Raw genomic sequence first — 21,309 nt, forward strand, 5'->3', positions numbered from 1 at the left:
AAGGTAAAATTCTGACATATAAATACGTAATATTTATAAGCTAAGAAATTATTTTATATGATGTGTAAAATAAACACACGTCAAAGATTTCAGGGAGCTCATTAAATACTGAGAGACCCAGAGATTTTGTTAAGATTGGCTCAAAGAAGGAGTCAGAGAACTACAATTTCATACGGAATAAAAGAAATGGAAGCAAAACTGGATTTTGCTACAGGAGTGGGTGGTAGAGAAGTCAACCTCCACCTGGCAGGATTTATTTGCATGTCTATAGATGGTGGAAGGAGAATAATGCCTCCTTCCCCCACTTCCAAAATAGTCCAACCTACTCCTCAGAACCTGGGAATATGTTAGATGGTGAAGGGGAATTAAGGAGATGCAGATGCAATTAAGATGGGTAGTCAAGTAACACTATAGGGATTATTTTGGATCATCCAGATGGACTCAATACAATCACAAGGGTCTTTTTTTTTTTTTTTTTTTTTTACAAGGGTCTTTAATAGTAGATGAGGGTAGGCAGGAGAGTCAGAGGGACCAGCAACTATGGAAGAAGAATGATCAGAAAGATGAGACATTGCTCATTCTGAAGATAGAAAAAGGGCCCAAGAGCTTCAGAATGAGGTAACCTCTAAAAGCTAGAAGAGGTGGGGTGCCTGGATGGCTCAGTTGGTTAAGCATCTGCCTTCAGCTCCGGTCATGATCTCAGGGTCCTGGGATCGAGCCTGCTTTCTCCCTCTCTCTCTTCAGCTCCCCCTGCTTGTGCTCTCTTGCTCTCTTTCTCTCTCTGTCAAATAATTAAATAAAATCTTTTAAAAAATAAAAATAAAAGCTAGAAAAGGCAAGGAAATACAATCTCCCCGGTAGCCTCTAGAAAGGAATGGAGCTCTGCAGATAACCTTGAACTTAGCCCAGCAGAGCCTGTATGGGACCCCTGGCTTCCAGAACTGTAAGAAGAGAATAAAGTTATGTGGTTCCAATATGCCAGATTTGTGGTGATTTTTAAGAACAGAAACAGAAAACTCACATAATAGAAAAAAAAAATTAGTCGCACTATCAGTTATCTACAACTTACAGAATTTAGAAATAGCTCAAAAACAAAGGCACACACACACTTACACGTACATACACACATATGCACATTCATAGTTAAGACCTCATACTTGTACCATATCCACGGAGCGTATGTAGCTTACTTTTTGAGCAGCAAATAAAAGTAGGGATGTATTTCTAATGAGATGAATGACTCAGCACTTAGCAATTGCAAAGATGCCCTACCCAACCTCAGGATCATTAATCACTGATGGAAGCAGAAATGAGCAAATTGATGACTTGATGGTTCAGTAGAATCCCCCTTGGAAACTGGGGAGAGCCAAATCATCAATAACTCTGAAATCAATTCTTGCTCCATCAGCCAATTTCTAGCCAAAAGGAGTAATGGCCTTTTAGTAGCCAACTGCTTCAGCTTTGGGGTTGTGTTACAGCAGAATTTTCTTCCTTCAATTAAAATAAGCTGGATAACAGAAATTGATGTTCGCCCTAAGGAAACTCTTATCAAGTCAAAATTGATAGGCCCGGGGAAAAAAAAGCAAAAATATGAAAAGCATCAGATAAAAAATGATGATTCAAGTGGAACTAAATTGTTTTTGTTTCCTGGCACCCATACTTCATCCTTTTCATAGCAACAGCCTTAGAGTTCCAGACGAGGCTGATCCCACACATATTCCTCTTACTACTCCATTCAGACGCGAGTGGGTGAACGACCTAAGCCTGGCCCATCTGTCTTAATGATAAGTTAAGAATTTATGAGCTCAGGGGCACCTGCTGGCTCTGTTAGAGCATGCAACTCTTGATCTCTTGCATAGAGCTTCCTTAAAAATAAGTTTAGGGGCGCCTGAGTGGCTCAGTTGGTTAAGCAGCTGCCTTCTGCCCAGGTCATGATCCCAGGGCCCTGGGATGGAGTCCCGCATTGGAGGGGGGCTGCTCAGCGGGGAGGCTGCTTCTCCTCCTGCTTGTGCTCTATCAAATAAATAAAACCTATAAAAATAATATTAAATTTAAAAAATTAAAAACATTGGGCACCTGTTAGCTCAGTCAGTTAAGTTTCTGCCTTTGGCTCAGGTCATGATCCCAGAGTCCTGAGCTCTAGCCCTGTATCAGGGTCCTGCTCAGTAGGAAGTCTGCTTCTCCATCTCTCTTGCCCCCTCCCCCATGTATTCTCTCTCTTTCTCCCTCGCTTTTTCTCTCTCAAATAAATAAATCTTAAAAAAAAAATACACCAGGAGAAAAAAATCCTAATTGTTAAACAAAAGCAAGGGGGTTAAATAACATCTATACATAACATGATTTACGATACATCTTGCGGAAGAAACATGATAGATATCCCTACATTCAATAGTTACACTAACCACTGAAAGCTCTTACAGAATCAAGTATCTTGGCAAAGTGGCTTCAGCTTCTTCCACTAGGACTTCAGTGTATTTTCTACTGTCCCCAAGGTGCCTGAAACACTGTCCTGGAAGCCATACCAGGATCTATAGTTATATTTGAAGCCCAAGGGAATAACACAGAAATGAAGAAAATAGTCTTTGTGATGCTTCTGCTCTAGGGAGAAACAGCAGCAGAAGAAAATCCAGCAGTTAGTAAAAGTGAGCACCATTTCTGAGAATAATTATAGTACAATCTGATAAGTTGTAATCTCCTTATTTTCATCCATTCAAAATAAATGATTTCTTCTTTGTTACATTTCTAGAACCTCCATTGTAGGGCTACCTCTGTGGTCCTTTTAGTCTTCATCACATCTGAGAATGCAGAAGAAGCAAAAAGAATAAAATCGAAGGAACTCAATTATTAGAATAATATGATTAAGTTGGGTCAGTCAGCAAAATGAAGTCAACCGACTAAAAAGAGTTTTAATGGGGAGTATCATCCTTCATAAATCAGGCAAGCAAACCATGAACCATTTGGAAAGCAGCTAGGTTTGTGCCCTTTTCATTTATCTTAATTTAATAGCTCCGTGGAGCCATGGCCTAGCAGCTCCTAGTTAAGGTTGGGGTCTATTGTTGTGGGACAGATTGTTCCTCCATCCTTCCCCCATATATTCACTTACTGCTTTTATTTAGCTTTCAAAGACAAAGGGAAAAATCTCAGCTCATAACAAAGGACTAGTGTCAAAACATAACTTTAACTTTAAACCTACCTTTTTAAAAAGTAAATAAATAAATAAATAAATAAACCTACTTTTTATTTTACTTTATTTTTAAAGAATTTTATTTATTTATTCATGAGAGACAGAGAGAGAGAGGCAGAGACACAGGCAGGGGGAGAAGCAGGCTCCATGCAGGGAGCCCGATGTGGGACTCGATCCTGGGACTCCAGGATCATGCCCTGGGCCTAAGGCAGACGCTCAACCACTGAGCCACCCGGGCATCCCAAAACCTATCTTTTTAAAAAAGAGATTTTACTTATTTTAGAGAGAGCATGAGCAGTGGGGAAAGGTAGAGGGAGAAGGAGACTCCCTGCTGAGCAAGGAGCCTGACTGGGGGGGCTTGATCCCAGGATCCTGGGATCATGACCTGAGCTGAAGGCAGATGTTTAACTGACTGAGCCACCCAGGCTCCCTAAACGTACCTTTTTAAAAACTCCAACAAACCAATAATAATAGTATAAGAGACAAACAATCCAATTGAAAAAGAGATGACAGGGACAGCTGGGTGGCTCAGCGGTTGAGCATCTGCCTTTGGCTCAGGGCCCAGGGCATGATCCTGGAGTCCCAGGATCCAGTCCCACATCGGGCTCCCCACAGGGAGCCTGCTTCTCTCTCTGCCTCTGTCTCTGCCTCTCTCTCTGTTTCTCATGAATAAATAAATAAAATATTAAAAAAAAAAGAAAGTAAAAGGGACAACAAAAGAGAAAACCTGAATGGCCAATAAAGTCGTGAAAGGATGCTCAACTTCACTGCTACTAAGGAAAATGCATATTAGAACAAAAATGCTATACCATTTTCCTATAGGTAAGATGGGTGGGAACTAAAAATAACAAATGTTGGCAGAGATTAGAGATATTCTCATAATCTAAGTACAACTACTAGGAGTAAATTTACCATTATTTTAATAAGCAAATTTGAAGACATCCAGACCTACCAGTTCCACTTCTTATTTATTTATTTATTTATTTATTTATTTATTTATTTATTTATGTATTTATTTATTTATTTATTTTTGAGTAAGCTCTATACCCGACGTGGAACTCAAACGTACAACCCCCTAAGATCAAGGGTTGCATGCTCCACTGACTGAGCCAGTCAGACAATCTATATTCCACTTCTAAATACTTATTCTAGATAAACTCTCATGCAAAGCTGTTCACTTCAGAATTGACTTTGAAGGTAAAAAAATTAAATGTCCATTAAGATGCCAAATAAATTCATTTGGGTAATGCTTAATAGGATTCCATAGGATGGCTAGGATACTGAGCTAAACCTAGGTGTAGTATTACGGTTGCATCTTAAACACAATGTTAATTGAAAAAAGTAGATTCCTGGAGAGTGCATGAAGTATGGTACCATCTTTTTTCTTTTTTTTTTTTTTTTTAAGATTTTATTCATTCAAGAGAGAGCATGAGCAGGAGGAAAGGGAGAAGCAGACTCCCTCCTGAGCACAGAGCCCAACACTGGGCTCCATTCCAGGACCCCAAGATCATGTCCCAAGCTGGAGTCAGACACTTAACCAGCTGAGTCACTCAGCATCCCAATATGGTACTTCTATTAAAAGTGTAAAAGGAGGGCAGCCCGGGTGGCTCAGTGGTTTAGTGCCGCCTTCAGCCCAGGCCATGACCCCGGGGTCCTGGGATCGAGTTCTGCGTCGGGCTCCCTGCATGGAGCCTGCTTCTCCCTCTGCCTGTGTCTCTACCTCTCTCTCTCTCTCTCTCTCTCTCTCTGTGTGTGTGTCTCTCATGAATAAATAAATAAAATCTTTAAAAAAAATGTAAAAGGATACTAAACTATATTGTATATTGTTTATCATGCATGTACAGAGGTAATACAAGTATATGTAATAAAAGTATAAAAACATGAAGAGTAACTTCAGTGAAAAGGTAGCTCTGGATAGTTAGGATAATGGAGTGGGGGATGGATATCAACTGTATATACTGTTTGGTAAAAAGAAAAAAATCTGAAGCAATTATGGAAAATATTAACTTCTGTGATTACATGTATCCCTGAGAGCACAAAAAAATTTTCTAAAAGATGTATTGGCATTAATATTTCAATGGAATAGGGGCACCTGGGTGGCTCAGATGGTTAAGCAGCTGCCTTCTGCCCAGGCCATGATCCCGGGGTCAAGGGATTGAGCCCAACATCAGGCCCCCTGCTCAGTGGGGAGTCTGCGTCTCTTTCTGCCCCTTCCCCCACTCATGCTCTCTCTCTCTCTCTCTCTCATTCTCTCTCAAATAAATAAACAAAATCTTCTTAAAAAAACATTTCAATGGAATGAACCAAAGCAAAACTTCCATGTATTTGTTTTCCTAAAAGTTATCTTTCTGAGAACTTGTCGCACTGGTCCTTGTCACATTCTGAAAGGCGTCCCTTGCAATCTTCTAAATCTTTGTAGCTGTCAGATTTTCCAGGGCAGCAAACAAAGGGATAGTCTTTAAAAACACAACAACAATAACTTTTTGGAGAAGTGGCCAAACAAAGGAAGAGAACTTTGAGTCTACAGGTTGACAAATTGGAGCAAGGTAAATATACGGGAGAACCAGTGGAAGAGGAGGAGTAGCTAGTGACGTCTATTTTGTAGATTCCTTCGGTGCTGCCTCTGGGCTGATAAGGGTAATTTTTGTCCTTCCCAGTAGAGAGAGGAGGGGGAACAACTTTATCAGTTTATGTCCTATTTTAGGCAAGTAGGAGTAATGCAGAGAGCTTTCCTTTTTATCTGTTCCTTCCGAGTTGCCTTCAGCCTAAAATAATCCTTATAGCAAAGTGCCATACTTTGGGGTGCCATATTTGGACGCCATTGACTTGCCGTTCCCCTTCTTTTACTAAAACTTTTTTTTAAGATTATTTATTTATTTATTTACTCATGAGAAATGCAGAGAGAGAGGCAGAGCCATAGGCAGAGGGAGAAGCAGGCTCCACACAGGAAGCCCGACGTGGGACTCGATCCCGGAACCCCAGGGTCATGCCCTAGGCCAAGGGCGGGCACTAAGCCGCTGAGCCCCCCGGGCTGCCCTTTACTAAAACTTTTGACTGTAAATTGCAGACACCCTGGAACTTGACTTCTAAATCCCACATGCCTCAAAAAACTAACAATAACCATGTAATGTTATCTAACACCCATCTCATAATCAAATGTCTATAATGGCCCTCAAATTTCTTACAGTTTCCCAATTGAGAATCTAAACAAACTATGCACTTAGTTGTTTTGACTTTATACATTCTAATTTGAAAAAGCTCTCCCACGTTTTATAGTGATACTCACTTTTTGAAGAGTCCAGACCAGGTATTTTGTAGAAGATCTCACATTTTTATTCTTGTCTTATGTGTTATTTTACTTTGTCTCCTTAAGTTTTCTGTAAATATAAATTGATAGTTAGGTCTAGAAGGGCTTGATTAAATTCAGGGTAAATATTCCGCAAAAAATAAATAAATAAATAAAAATAAAAAGTAAAAAATAAATATTCCGCCAAAAATTTCTTATAGGGAATGTTGTGAATATGGTTTTGTGTCACATCAAGAGACTCTGTAAAGATAACTCCCTATATCTGTGATACTGAAGTTGATCTCCTGGTTTAGGTTTTAACTGTCATGTGGCCTCTCAGAAAAGATTCATTTTTCCTTTTGTAATTAGTTAAAAAAAAATATCTAGAGTAATACTTTGGAACTGTGTCCCCCATCAACATTTCACCCAATGGGTTTAGCATCCACTGATGAGTCTTTTTATTATTGGTATTATGTTCTGACCAGTTATTAATGTATTTATTTTTAAAATGAACAGTTGTATATTATATTTTAATTAAGAATATTTGTAAGACTATGAGGATGCCTGGCTGGCTCAGTCAGTAGAGCATGAGACTCTTGATTTCTGGGTTCTGAGTTCGAGCCCCATGTTGGGTGTAGAGATTACTTAAAAATGAAATCTTAAAAAAAAAAAGAGGCTATCAAATCGAACTTCTATATATATATATAATATAATATATATATATTAAAAAAAGAAGCTATCAACCAAAAGTCCTCCCCATTCTTCTATCCCCTATTGTTAAGTTTCTCATGTTTGCTTCCTTGAAACTTAAGAACTTTGAAAATATAAAGTAATTGGATTAAAATAAAATATTAAATAAATTCTCTAATAGAATAGGAATATATTTAGGCATTTCAATTAGGGATTTTTCTGATGGAAAAAGGAGAGATTGGTGATAGTGTTACTGGGCAGTGAGACTGAACAGACATTTGAGTAGGCATGCAGTTAATTTACTGGAGCCAGCTCATATTGGCTTGCAAGAGCTGATTGTTAAATTTTTTAGAATTTTGTGAGCTGGTTGTTAAGCACAGCCATTATTAAAAGTTAAAGGGTATAAATTTACAATGAGTTATACTAAAAATAGATAATAGGGGCACGTGGCTGGCTCAGTTGGTAGAGCATACAACCCTTGATCTCAGGGCCCTGAGTTCAAGCTCCACACTAGGCATAGAGATTACTTAAAAAAAAAAAAAAAAAAAAAAAAAAAAAAAGATAATAAACATTTAGAACTCACTAATTCTTAATTATTTTTACTATATTTTATAATTATTTATACCCTTGGGGTTATGTCTATTGTATCTGCATGATGGAAATATTATATAATGTTGTGTTATGCACATCTCTTCCTAATTTCACATTCAGTGACTCCATGTTGATGGTTTGAAATAGGTCACGGTAGGGGTATTTACAACATGGCAACACCAGCAAGCATTGCCAATCAAGGCTCAATTTATTATTTTGTTGATTGTCTAGACTTAAAATTATGGGGAGAACGTTGATGCAGATTAAACCTAAAAGTGTGTTGTGTCTGTAGCTGTTAACATTGTGAGTAGCATTAAAAAACTGAATAGATATTTGTCCAGTATTCAAAAACCATTACTCAATTCAGAAAAGAAGTTGTTCACATCATTGTTCAAAGAATGAAGTTTCACTATATGTCTTTGTTGTTTCATGTTGTTTCACTTTCGTTTTATTGCTTAACAGAAATATCAAACAACATTCATGGAATTATGCTGGTTTAGCAATAGTAACAATATGTTGCTTTGGTTACAAAAGTTCAGTAAAAATCAACAAGTGTGTTGTGTGAACCAATTGGTTATATGGACTTTAAAAGAAGATATTTTAGGGGATCCCTGGGTGGCACAGCGGTTTAGTGCCTGCCTTTGGCCCAGGGCGCGATCCTAGAGACCTAGGATCGAATCCCACGTCGGGCTCCTGGTGCATGGAGCCTGCTTCTCCCTCTGCCTATGTCTCTGCCTCTCTCTCTCTCTGTGTGACTATCATAAAAAAAAATAAAAAAAATAAAGGAAGACATTTTATAGGTTAGTATTTTTGTAATAAGAGCATTTTTTTTTTTTTAAGTAGGCTTCAGGCTAGAACTCATGACCCAGAGATTGAGAGTCACATGTTCGACTGCTGAGCCAGTCAGGCGTCCCATAAAAGGATTGTTATAAATCAGTACTACACATATGTATATATTGCAATGGACTGGATTGTGTCCTTCTAAAATTCATATGTTGAATCCCTAACCCTCAACATGACTATTTTTTGGAGATAACATCTTTAGAAGGTAATTAGGTATAAATGAGGTATAAGGGTGCGACCCTACCAATGAAATGGCATAGCCTTATTAAAAAAGGGAAGAGAGAGCTCTCTCCCTTCCTTCTCCCTACCAGGGAAAGGCCATGTGAGCACATAATGAAATGGCAGCCACTTAAGGTCAAGAGAAGAGGCTTCAGACTGAAACCTATGTGCCAGCACCTTGGTCTTGGGCTTTCCAGCCTTCAGAACTGTGGGAAATAAATTTCTGTTGTTTAAGCCACCCAACCTATGATATTTTGGCATAGCAGTTCAAGGTCAGACACACACACTGCTGATAGGCACACAAGTTGTAAGAAGTGTTAAGAGATGATAAGTGCTATAAAAATATGGAGTAAATGGTATGTGAGGAGTGCAGTGGAGGTGGCGTTTTAGATAATCCCGGTGATAGATCATGAGGACCTGACCTTGGGTAGTGACCTTAGAAAAACAGAAGTTGGGGATCCCAGGGTGGCTCGGTGGTTTAGCACCTGCCTTCGGCACAGGGCGTGACCCCGGGGTCCTGGGTTCGAGTCCCACGTCGGGCTCCCGGCATGGAGCCTGCTTCTCCCTCTGCCTGTGTCTCTGCCTCTCTCTCTCTGTATCTCTCATGAATAAATAAATAAAATCTTTAAAAAAAAAAAAGGAAAAAAAACCCTGAAGTTTACAAGGTTTCAAGAGGGCACCATTTGACTTGCCGCTGCGACTGACTACACCAGGATTGCCATGGAGGTTGGACGTTTCTTCTATATAAAGATATAGATATTGATATAGATATATGTAAAACATCCCACGTAACCCCCTGAATTTTAGGTTGTTCCTCTGATCATCCTCTAACCTACTGCCAGACTGATTGTTCTAAATCCATTTTTGCTTAAAATTGTATTCTGATTCCCTGGATTTCAAGGTCAAGTTCAGATTTTCTCCTTAATCCTTATAACTTGCTTCTTTATCCCACATCTTTTACAATCCACTTCTCCTAGCCGCACCCCTACCCCCCAACACATACATCCTAGTCACACTCAGCTAGTTCCTTGACTCTGCCCTGTTGCTTCATGAACTTTCTGTTGCTTTATCCCGACCTCCCCGCTCCCCCCCACCATTTATCCAACTTCTCCTTGTCCTTCAAAATTTAGGGCCAGAATTACCTTTTCCAGGAAACTCTTCCCAAACTCCCCTCCTCTGTGCTCTCTGCGATTAACTTGGACTCTGCCCATATTGCACAAGCGCTGTGCTGTGATATTGGTTTACTTACCTGTCTTTCCCACAATCTGCATATATTCTTTTTTTCTTTTCTGTCTTTTTTTTTTTTTTTTTTTTTAATTCACTCTCTGCGAGGGGACTGATTGCAGGACCCTGGGGGATCAGGCCCTGAGCCAAATGCAGATGTTCAACCACTGAGCCCCACCCAGGTGCTCCATATTCATTATATTCATTTCTTTTTTTTTTTTTTTTCAAATCCTCCAAGCCGAACATGGGGCCTGTCCCATAGCAGGTGTCATTAGTGCTTGTGGGAAGAATTAATTTTATAGGTAGAACCTTGCACCAGTGAGCCCCTGGAGAAAAAGGCAAAGAAAGAAAACCTTTGTGAGGCTTCCACATTAAGGAACAGACACCCTGCAGCTTGGACATTGGCAGGGGGCAGGGAGGAAGGAGCACCTGGCAGCCTGAGCCGCGGGCAAAGGTTGCTTTGCGGGCCTGCTCAGCTTCCACACTTGCACAGCCAATCGCAGGGCAGGACAGGTGAAACTGAAGGGAGGAAAACTACATTTCCCGTCATGCCTCAAGGCGCCGCTGTCCGCTTCCGGCCTCGGTCACCGCTTCTTCCGCCGCGGAAGTGAAAGGAGCACTTCCGGGTCGGGCAGTACCGCGGGCCGGCGGCGTCGGACCGGCCGTGTCGGGTATTGCTCCGAAGCTCCGCCTCTCGCGGGTGTTTCTAGAAGCCCGGCTGGCGCTCGGTGCTGCGGTGCAGGTATTCCCCGGCAGCTCGGGGCGCTCCGCGGGGGCGGGCGCGGGCGCGACTGTTCCGTTGCGGCTCGGGGGCGCGGCGGGCAGGTGCCCCGGGGGCGCGGCCCCGCGCTGACCCCCTCCCCTCCCTCCCCGCCTGCAGGGTCCCGGACGCGGCTGTGGGCCTCCCATGGCGGATGCGGCCCCGAACGGCCCCCAGGGGGCGGGCGCGGTGGTGAGTGAGCGCTCGGGGTCGGGTCGGGTCGGGGTGCGTGGGGGGCGCTCCCGGGCCTCGCTGCCTGGCCCTCCTCCGCCGGGCGCCTCACGCCGGCTCGGCCGCTTCCGGCCGCGGGAGGCTAACTGCCCGGGGGCGGGGCTATGAGGCGGGGGCGGGGCTACGTGGAGGGGCGGGCGGTCTTTTTTTTTTTTAAGATCCCCGCCTCCCCCCCCCTTTTTGTCACCTTGTCCTTCTGTCCCTACGAAGAGGGATGCTGGGCTTCCGTGAATATACTTTGTGCGTAACACGCAGACCTGCCTGCTAGTTAATTTGTACCCAAAGCGTCAGTGCTCTTCGAGTTTTAAACACCGTGAATATGTGAATTGAGCAGCTTACCTTTTCCTTTATTTATTTATTTTTTTAAAAGATTTTATCAATCTATATATTTGTTTATTTATGAGAGACACTCACAGAGAGAGAGAGAGAGAGGCAGAGACCTAGGCAGAGGGAGAAGCAGGCTCCATGCAGGGAACCTGCTGTGGGACTCGATCCTGGGAACTCCAGGATTCCGCCCTGGGTCTAATGCAGACGCTCAACCACTGAACCACCCAAGGATCCCTATTATTATTATTCTAATGAAGATTTTATGTATTGATTCTCGAGAGACACACACACAGAGAGGCAGAGACACAGGCAGAGGGAGGAGCAGGCTCCATGCAGGGAGCCCCATGGGGAACTTGAACCCGGGACCCCGGGGTCACGCCCTGGGCCCCAGGCAGACGCTCAACCCCTGAGCCACCCGGGCTGCCCACTTTTTTCCTTTTTAAACATCTTAACAGCATTTCCATTTATAGACACAGTTTTCTTCTTCTTTTTTTTTTAATTATTTATTTTTTAAATTTTGTTGAACCTTTTGAGGATAAGTTGCATCCACAGTGGGGGCTAATTTCACGAGTACTTAAGGATTCTTCTGCATGACCCCAGTGCAGGCATTGTTGCGATTTTTGCAGTTGGATTGGAAAAATTAAGCATTGATCCCTGTTTTTACCTGATTTTACCTGATTTTACGATCCATATTTGAATTTCCTCCATTGTCTGTTAAAGCTGCTTCCTCCTTAATCCAGGATCTAATCCACAGCATGCATTGCTGCTTACTGGCCTTTACTCTCTAGGTCTAGAGTACTTCCCTGGCTTTCCTCATGCCATTTTGTGTTTTCTTTTTCTTTTTTAAGATTTTACTTATGTATTCATGAGAGACAGAGAGAGAGGCAGAGACCCAGGCAGAGGGAGAAGCAGGCTCCACATGGGGAGCCCGACACAGGACTCAATCCCAGAACCCCAGGGTCACAGCCTGGGCTGAAGGCAGATGCTCAACCGCTGAGCCACCAGGGCTGCCCTCCTCATGCAATTTTGACTGTCAGGAGTTTAGACTTGCTTTGTTTTTCAAATTAAACTTGCCTGTTTTTTCCCCTGTGACTAGATTCAAGTCAAGCATTTTGGCAGGAATAGTACATAAATGCTATTCTATCATTTTCAGTGTGTGATATATGAGGAAGCATTTTATGTTGATTTATCTTATCATTGCAGATAAGTTTGACAATTTGGTTTAAGTGGCATCTACCAGACTATTGTAAACACGCCTTTTTTCTTTTGTGATGAAAAAGTATTCTGTGGCATGATAGTTTGAGACTGAGTGAATAGTTTTTCACCTGGGTAGGTTTGCACCCAAAATTTCAGTGATTTTTTTTGCCCATACTATTTATAACAGGACTGGGCTGTTGACTCTTAAAAGTGTAAACCAATAAACTTTTTAAACCTTTTCTATTATGTATTGAAATGCAGATACACAAAGTGCAAAATGAAATGAATAAATCAATGATCCACGTTATTACAAAAGAAACACCCTAAACAAATGGATTTCATTTTATTTATTTTTTAAAAAGATTTTATTTTATTTTTTTTCAAAGATTGACTTACTTTAGAGAGAGCATTGGAGCATGCATGCATACTGTGGCGAAGGGCAGAAGAAGAGGGAGACTTAACCAGCTCCGAATTCTGCGCTGAAGTCGGAGCCCAACTCATGCTTGAGCTCATCTCCCTGAGGTCAAGACTTGAGCCAAGACTAAGGGTTGGAGGCTTAACCGAGTGTACCACCCAAGAGTCCCAAAAAAGATTTTTATTTTTAAGCAATCTCTATACCCAACGTAGGGCTTGAACCCATGACCCCAAGATCAAGAGTCACGTGTCCCACTGCCTGAGCCAGCCCAGTGTCCTTAAGCTAATCAATTTTAAAGACCATGTTTTGGGGCAGCCGGTGGCTCAGCGGTTTAGTGCCACCTTCAGCCCAGGGCCTGATCCTGGAGACCCGGGATGGAGGCTCCCTGCATGGAGCCTGTTTCTCCCTCTGCCTGTGTCTCTACCCCTCTCTCTCTCTCTGTCTCTCATGAATAAATAAATAAAATCTTTAAAAAATAAAATAAAGAACATGTTTTAAAATTAGATTTCAGACCATGATGTGAAATCTGAGTATTTGTGGAGAACCTGAGTACAGTAAGCTAGATTCATTCTTCCCCTTGACTAGGGTGATCGTTTAAATTTAAAGGAGTCACAATATAGTAGGTTTGGATAGAATAATTACTTGCATATTGTTGAAAAGACATGCGGTGAAACATCTTTTGATTTTAAAATGTACTTGCTTTTTTCCCCAAAAGGTTTTTATATTTTTCGAAAGATAATTAAGTTAGACTGCTTAATGTTTTAGGCTTCACGTTACGATTCACTAGTGAGTTTTGACATCCATTTAGTGAAAACACTAAATCTTTCTAAAACATTAGAATACAAAATACCAAAATCCATTACATAGGAAAGATAAGTATTATTTTGTGAAATTTCTTTATAGACGTTTATATATATATGTATATCAGTATTAGATGTTGATGTAAAAATTATTAATGTAGATTCTATCAAAAAATGTAAAAGCCACTTACAAGACACATTTTGAATGGGAAAACAGATTTTAAGTGATTCTGTTGATGATAATGGATCCATCTTTGACAAACATAGCAGGGGCAAGGATAAAGATAGAAAACATGGAGAATAGAGTTGTATAAGGGAGTTTAATTTAGGGCCACTGAAATATTCAGGTTGAGACATGTGGGGCAGCTTCCAAGGGGATGAAGAAGTCATAAAATTGAAGAGGCAGGTACTATTTAATATTTGACGGTCATATTTTGAACACTTAGAGTATGTCAGGCCGTCATATGTACATAAGCAGATTCTCCATAGATTAATGAGTTGGGTAGTGAGTGATTATTACCATGTTTTACATTTTTCCTTTGTAAGGTTTATTTAATCCAAACTGGCTTTTTACTCAGATCTGAAACCTACCTATTTGAATTTGAGATTTCTAAGAATAGGCATTATGGTTCTCTTGAGAGCAATTAGTTCTTATTTAAAGTTCTTTTAAAGTAAGTGAAGCCAGTATTATAAGTGCTGCAGGAATAGAGACAATTGTAGTTACATTTCTGTTCACAGGTTTCTTTTTTAATCTTTATTTTTTAAAATATCAACTGATATTTTTCTATTTAAGTACTTCCACTGCTTTCTGCATCAATGCCATAAGGTTTTTGGAGGTGTTACTGAGTGTATAGACGAAACAATTGCCTTAGGAGTTCTCATTTAATGGTCTTAAATAATCGCTGCGGGGTTGTTAAAACATTTTGAATATGAAGAAAACTATGTTATCTTCATCCTTGGGAAGATAATTTGCTGGCTTAGTTTATCACAATATTTTTCTTTTTAAATTTAGCAATTCATGATGACCAATAAGCTGGACACAGCAATGTGGCTTTCTCGCTTGTTCACAGTTTACTGTTCTGCTTTGTTTGTCCTGCCTCTTCTCGGGTATGTATTACACAGATGTTCTGCCTTTGATACTCAGTTGTTTGGTGTTTATGGACTGCCTTTTATGTGCAAGACTCGTTAAACTGCAAAAGGTTCTGGAACAGATAAAACGCAGGTCTCCTTTAAGTGCTAATAACCCACTAATAGTACCAACTGGAGGAATATCTTATGTTGTGTGCTTTGTGAAAGCTGACATCATGTTGAAAATCAGAAAGAAAGCGGATGTGTAGGGATGAGAGTTCCTTTTTTTTTTTTTTCATTTTTGATTTTTTTGACTTAATAGATGACTGCTTTAAAAGGAAGATGACTGCTTTATAAAATTTAGTCGGGTATATATATGAAGTGATGCCTCTAAGAAGGTATAATAGGTTCAAATAATTTTTTTCTACTGACAAGAGATTTGGGTGTTGTGCAATTATGATGCAATCCACAAAGGAGGAAGAGACATGATAGTTGTCAGGTCTCAGGATAACCTCTCCTCTGGTAATTTGCAGGTTGCATGAAGCTGCAAGCTTTTACCAACGTGCTTTACTGGCAAATGCTCTTACCAGTGCTCTGAGGCTGCACCAAAGATTACCACATTTCCAGTTAAGCAGAGCATTCCTGGCCCAGGCTCTATTAGAAGACAGCTGCCACTACCTGCTGTACTCACTCATTTTTGTCAATTCCTACCCTGTTACAAGTATCCTTTTTTTGTGCCTTTTTGACAGAGAGGTTGCCTATCAAGTGTACAGGGAATCTCTTGTTATTTCTTTGCAATAGGAAGGGTTCAGCAAGGAGGGTTTCTGTGAAGCCTGGGTTGGCTGGGTGGTTGACACTTGATTTAAATGAAGATAGATTTAGTTTAAGAATTTCTGACTCTAAAATGTGAAATCTAAATTTGAAGAGCTGATGTGGGAATTTTAAATTTTGTATCTTTGTTCTTCCCTCTTGTAAGCTTCTCTATTAGCAATGGATATTTTAAACTTCGGATTCAAAGCACAAGATTATGGAAGACTTATTTTAATATTTAATTCATATCTTTGGGAAATTGTCCATATGTCTTGCTTAAAAAAATCCTCAGCTCTTTCAAATCCTAGTGAGCTAGAAACAAATGGAAATTCATCAAAGAACAACTTATTTAAGCAGAAAATGCGATAATTAATAAATATAATAAAAATACTAGTATTTACTGTGGATAGAGTAGAAAATTGATAATCTTTGGAGCTAATGAAAATTAACACATTTGGAATCTCATTTCAAAAGTGTGTTGGGCCATAACAGGTTTTCTCAAAAGGTGGGGAGGGTTGGGGAGGAAAGTCGGGTTGGGGAGGAAAGTCTGGGGAGGAAAGTCTGGGGAGGAAAGTCGCAGTTTATTTTGTTTGGGAAGCACTAGATTAAACAGTTTGAATTTCTTTACTGTAGGACCTTTGATGTGCTAATGTGCATTGTGAGGCAAAAGAGTGACCAGAATTTCTTGATCATTTTAATACTACTGTCCCCCTGTGGTCCCTGTGTCCCACAAGAAAGTGTTTTGTGCTTTAAGTGCTGCTCTTAAGGATTCTTGACTATGTCTGATACATCCTGATCTACTCCTAAACAATATGTGTGTATACATAGCTACAGCTAACGGAAAACACAGTGAAATGTGTCCCTAGGGCTAAATATTACCTATTTAAATAATACTTTTCTCTGTGAAGTATCCAATTTTAAATAGGTTTTTTAAAAGTCTTAAGGAAAAGAGAATAGGTAACTGAAATTTTTTGAGTACTTATTTTGTCAGCATATACAAATCTGACGTACTTAATCCTCGCAACACTGAAAAAAGTAAAAAAATTTTGTTAGATTTTATTTATTTGCCAAAGAGCACAAGCGTGCGAGTGGGGGTGGGGTGAGGGAGAAGCCAACTTCCCAAGGAGCAGGGTCCCAGGACTCAGATCTTGACCTGCGCGAAGGCCGAGGCTGAGTGTACCCGATTGAAGCACCCAGGAGAGGAGCCCCAGGCAGCATATTCGATGAGGACACTGAGGCTCTAAGAGTTTCAAATAACTTGGCCTGACGCCACATTGGCAAGTGCATAGTAAAGCTGGTAAGGTCTGTCTGGCCTAACAGGTTTACCTAATCTACGGTTAATGTATGAGTAACACTTAGGTATAGTTTTGAGGTATTTCTGTCTGTACCAGGACGAAGCAGTCCACATGGCAGGTGGTCAGTGAGTTTTGTTGAGTGAATCCTGAGTGTATGCTAAAAGAGGCTCATGACCACTTAAGATGGCCTCTCTCCTGTTCTGTGCAATTGGTTATTTGCTAGCCCTTCTCTATGGGAATGTTGAAGATTAAGGATTTCCTGTTCCTTAAATTCTTAACGTTAGGGGTGGAGGTTGGGGAGTAGTAGTAGAAATAGTCTAAACTAGTAACTGATAGGAAATACTAGTCTGATTCTTAAAGCACTTGAGTATTATGTTAGTCAATGAAGGTGATCCCAGGGTCATGTTACAAAGTTGTGTTCTGTTCTTTGGTCTTACAAAGGTGATACTGTCCTTGCTCTAACAGGGATAGGTACTTAGAGTTTAACTTGTAGACTTTTCACCCTTTCTATTTTCTAAATAGTTTAAAAGCGACATTGAAAGCTAAGTTTTGAATCTCTTATCAAGGATTTGTGAACTATAGAATGTTAGAGGTAAAACACTCATTAGAAAACTAGCTTTTGGGATCCCTGGGTGGCGCAGCGGTTTGGCGCCTGCCTTTGGCCCAGGGCGCGATCCTGGAGACCCGGGATCGAATCCCACATCGGGCTCCCGGTGCATGGAGCCTGCTTCTCCCTCTGCCTGTGTCTCTGCCTCTCTCTCTCTCTCTGTGACTATCATAAATAAAAAAAAAAAAAAAAAAAAAAAAAACTAGCTTTTTACATTTTAAATATTTTAGAGCATGAGTTGAGGGGGACGGGAAGAGGGAGAGAATCTCCACTGGACTCCCTGCTGAGCATGGAGGCAGGTTCCATCCTATGACCCAACCGGACCAGAGGTCATGACCTGAGCTTAAATCAAGAGTTGGACACTTAATCCACTCAGACACCCTGACACCTCCCCTCCCTTTTTTTTTAAGATTTATTTGATTGTGGGCAGGGGGAGTGAGCAGGGGAGAGGGAGCAAAATCGAGCTTTGATGAAAGTGGTCTAGCAAGTGAAGTTAGTGTCAGCCATGATTGGAACCCAGGTATCTTGACTGTCCATTCAGGGTTGTTTTCATTACCTGCATTGCTTTACTGAATAGACTTCAAATTAAGATATGTTTTGGAGTTTAAATTTAACTATTGAAGAAACAACAGAATTTTACAGTGGCCTTGGAGAGGAGAGGGTGGCAGCTTTCATCTGTTCCAAAGGGATCTCTTAAGCTATACATGGTCTCTACTGAGGAAATTGGCATTTTACTTAGTTCTTGTAAGTGTCAGGGAAGAATTGGTCAGGATACTAATTAGGAAAATTCTAATCCTTGGGTATAGGTCAGTGTCTGGGTTGCCAGTTGGAAATTAGGCACTTTTGGATCTTAATGAGTTATGTGGTAATGAATTTGAAATTCCTAGTGCATTCTAATCACCATTTCCCACCACAGCAAAGCTTTCAGTTAGTGAAAGCTTTTTTGTTAGAAAAAGATAATGGCTCATTTCTTAAAAACTGCAGATATATATTTTTTAAATGAGGGTAATTAAAAAATTTTTTTGATTATTTTTTCTAAGTAAACTTTACACCCAACATGGGACTTGAACTCATGACCTTGAGATCAGGTCCCATACTTTAGTGATTGAGCCAACCAGGCACCCCAGAATCTGCAGATACTTTTAGGGCATGTATTTTTGCCATTCAAAGTGGACTAACAGTCTATATCATTTTATGAAAGTTATTTGACAAGTTTTGTTGTTGTTCTTGTTATCAACCTGGCAGAAATTGGGATAAATAGGGTCTTTGGAACACTCCATTTTTCAAAAAGCTGAATGAAAATGCATATTTATCCATGACATAAAGCCAAACAGTTGAACTCAACTACATGTCTGTAATTAAACTGATTAGACTCTCAGTTAAGTGTCTACAAACCCAAATACACACTTTTTACTTGTACAGGTTGAGAATTTATGAACTGTATAAGCTTGATAGGAACAGTGTCTTGAGATAATGGGGATCTTGTAGGAAAGAAATAATGAAAGATCTTTAGTTGAGGAAAATTGGAGAAGTACTTTTTAAAGATTTTTTATTTTATTTTTTTTTTATGTAAACTCTACTTGCAATGTGGGGCTTGAACGTACCATCCCGAGATCAAGTACGACCCTCAGATGGAGTCCCATGCTCTACTGACTGAGCCAGCCGGGGCGCCCCTGAATAAGTACTTTTTAAACCATTACCCCAGACTCTTTCCTAAGCAATTGTGATGAGGAAAGTAGTATAAGAGACTGTCTTTATATTTGAAGGCCAAATTATTCTGGCCAGGATGGCCATTGTGGGGTTAAAAGCTGTAATAAATATTTAAGGTTTCTTCTAGGTGTTCTAGATTTTGATTAGATATAGCAGATGTTTATTATTATTTCATTATCTAATAGAAAAAAACTTTTCACTATTTTCTTAATAAATTGTGAGCTTTAGAAAATGAAATTGTTTACAGGTAGGAAAAAAACTTCATATGGTTACCAAGTGAAACAAGTCTTTTTAGCAGATGCTGGTTCAGCTCTATATGGGGCATAATACAAAGCCTGTTTTACAAAATACTTGATACATGTTGGATATTTTCCTTAATTGTTTTCTTCAGTGAGTATTTTTCCAGTCTTGTTGTTCTCTTTGCTTCATGCTGCCACATACACGAAAAAGGTCCTTGATGTAAGTAAAGCTGTTTTTTTGACTCCTGTTGGCATGAATTTGAGTTCTAAGGCATTTTGGCATTTGTCACAAAAGTTTCCTTCATTCCCTGCAAAATACATTTTAAAAGTATTGTATTGTAGAGTACCTCTCAGTTCCCAGAGAATTTCTCAAGTTTGAAATAGATTTTTTTTTTAATCATATCTTTTCTATTTGGTAAGTTGTCGTAGATCTCTTGTGCTGTCATTGTTTAATTTTAAGAATCAGGTAAGTAGAGTGTACTGAATTTCTTTTACATTTAATGTTCAGAACTGCTACTTTCCTAAAATATTTTCTTTTTCCTGGATTAAACATTAAGCCTCACTAAGTGTCCCAGGCGGATTGACTGCATATGCACTGACATTTAAATTAAAATACCCAAATGTTTGCTTTGTGTTGCCCTTTTTCTTTATCTCCATAGTTCTTTGGTCACAGCGGTAATTGGACTTTAATTTCTACTTTGTATTTAGCTAAGGATTCACAAATACCTTATTACTAGGTAGTCTGATTTTGTTTATAGTTAGATAGAAATAACCTCCATTTTTTTGTGTGTGTGAAATAATATATGGTGTTTTTATTTTTCAAATACACAAAATCAACAAAGCAGGAAAATACACTTTTACGTTAATTTGTAAACTTTTATATTACCATTTCTAAAATAATCGTCTTTTAATTGTATTACTTGTTGGTATGCTATTTATCTAAAAAAATTATTGAGTAATCAAAAATGCTTCATTCTTTCTAATATTTATTTTCTTATGTTTCAGGCAAAGGGTTCAAATAGTTTACCTCTGCTGAGATCTATCTTGGATAAATTAAGTGCTAATCAACAGAATATCCTGAAATTCATTGCTTGTAATGAAATATTCTTGATGCCTGCTACAGTTTTTATGCTTTTTAGGTAAGAATAAAAATACATTTGTTTTGAGAGGCAGATGACTAAGTGAACATAATAAATGTATTAACTCAAATTTTATCCTGCTTAAATCTGTTAAAGTAGATACTGATGTGCAGACCTAGATTGATCTTAGCCACCATTTTTTCATTTTATTGTGGAGAACGTGAGACGTTACGGTAAACCTAGAAGCTTGTCTTATTTATCATTCCTTGTGATTTACATTTAACATTTTGAAAATTAATTTTAGAACTGCTGCCTTTGAATCTTGGGAAGCCTAGGTTAGTGCATTCTGCCATTATTTAGATGATTTTTTTTTCCAAGAAAAATTATGGTCTGGTATTAATAGTCGCCTACCAACACCTCCATGTTTGTTTGTATCTTAGTTATAGAAGTAATGTAAAAATTAGAACATCAGGCTAGTATTGACCCTCCCCATCAAAATTCTTGCATTTAAGTTTTAAAACTACATTTCTAGAGAGATGGGTGGGTGAAATAGATGATAGGAATTGAGGAGTGCACTTGTGATGAGTACCGGGGATTAAAATTAAACTTTAAAAAAAAAAAGGGAAAAAAAATAAAAAATAAAAAATAAAAAAAAATAAAAAAATAAAAAAAAAAGGAAAGGGGAGGAGCAGTTTAAATGGCATAAGCTTTGGTTACCAATTCAGAAGTTCTTC

At 39.5% G+C, this 21,309-nt stretch overlaps 1 protein-coding gene and 1 long non-coding RNA gene across 4 annotated transcripts in view; one reads left to right on the forward strand and one right to left on the reverse strand.

Annotated features, from left to right (window-relative positions):
- LOC140603988 (uncharacterized) overlaps positions 1–10,010 on the reverse strand; it is a 28,205-nt gene extending 18,195 nt beyond the window's left edge. Inside the window, exons 1-4 of one of the 2 annotated variants that reach the window (XR_012007031.1) lie at positions 9,956–10,010; positions 9,236–9,436; positions 6,471–6,561; positions 450–2,795 (exon numbers count right to left, since the gene is read on the reverse strand). This is a non-coding gene — a long non-coding RNA (uncharacterized lncRNA). Of the gene's footprint in view, positions 1–449; positions 2,796–6,470; positions 6,562–9,235; positions 9,437–9,955 lie in introns of those variants that run through there. The other variant, XR_012007032.1, reaches the window with a different exon arrangement.
- A 620-nt stretch (positions 10,011–10,630) lies between these two features.
- Positions 10,631–21,309, forward strand: part of TMEM33 (transmembrane protein 33) — a 38,011-nt gene continuing 27,332 nt past the window's right edge. For both annotated transcript variants that reach the window (XM_072774838.1, XM_072774837.1), the window contains exons 1-6: positions 10,631–10,779; positions 10,918–10,989; positions 14,780–14,874; positions 15,369–15,556; positions 19,649–19,716; positions 20,502–20,635. In XM_072774838.1, coding sequence (XP_072630939.1) covers positions 10,945–10,989; positions 14,780–14,874; positions 15,369–15,556; positions 19,649–19,716; positions 20,502–20,635 — 530 coding nt within the window. In that variant the 5' untranslated portion in view covers positions 10,631–10,779; positions 10,918–10,944. The remainder of the gene's footprint in view (positions 10,780–10,917; positions 10,990–14,779; positions 14,875–15,368; positions 15,557–19,648; positions 19,717–20,501; positions 20,636–21,309) is intronic.

Source organism: Canis lupus, chromosome 14 (assembly GCF_048164855.1).
Source record: "Canis lupus baileyi chromosome 14, mCanLup2.hap1, whole genome shotgun sequence".
In the NCBI taxonomy this organism is placed as follows: domain Eukaryota; kingdom Metazoa; phylum Chordata; class Mammalia; order Carnivora; family Canidae; genus Canis; species Canis lupus.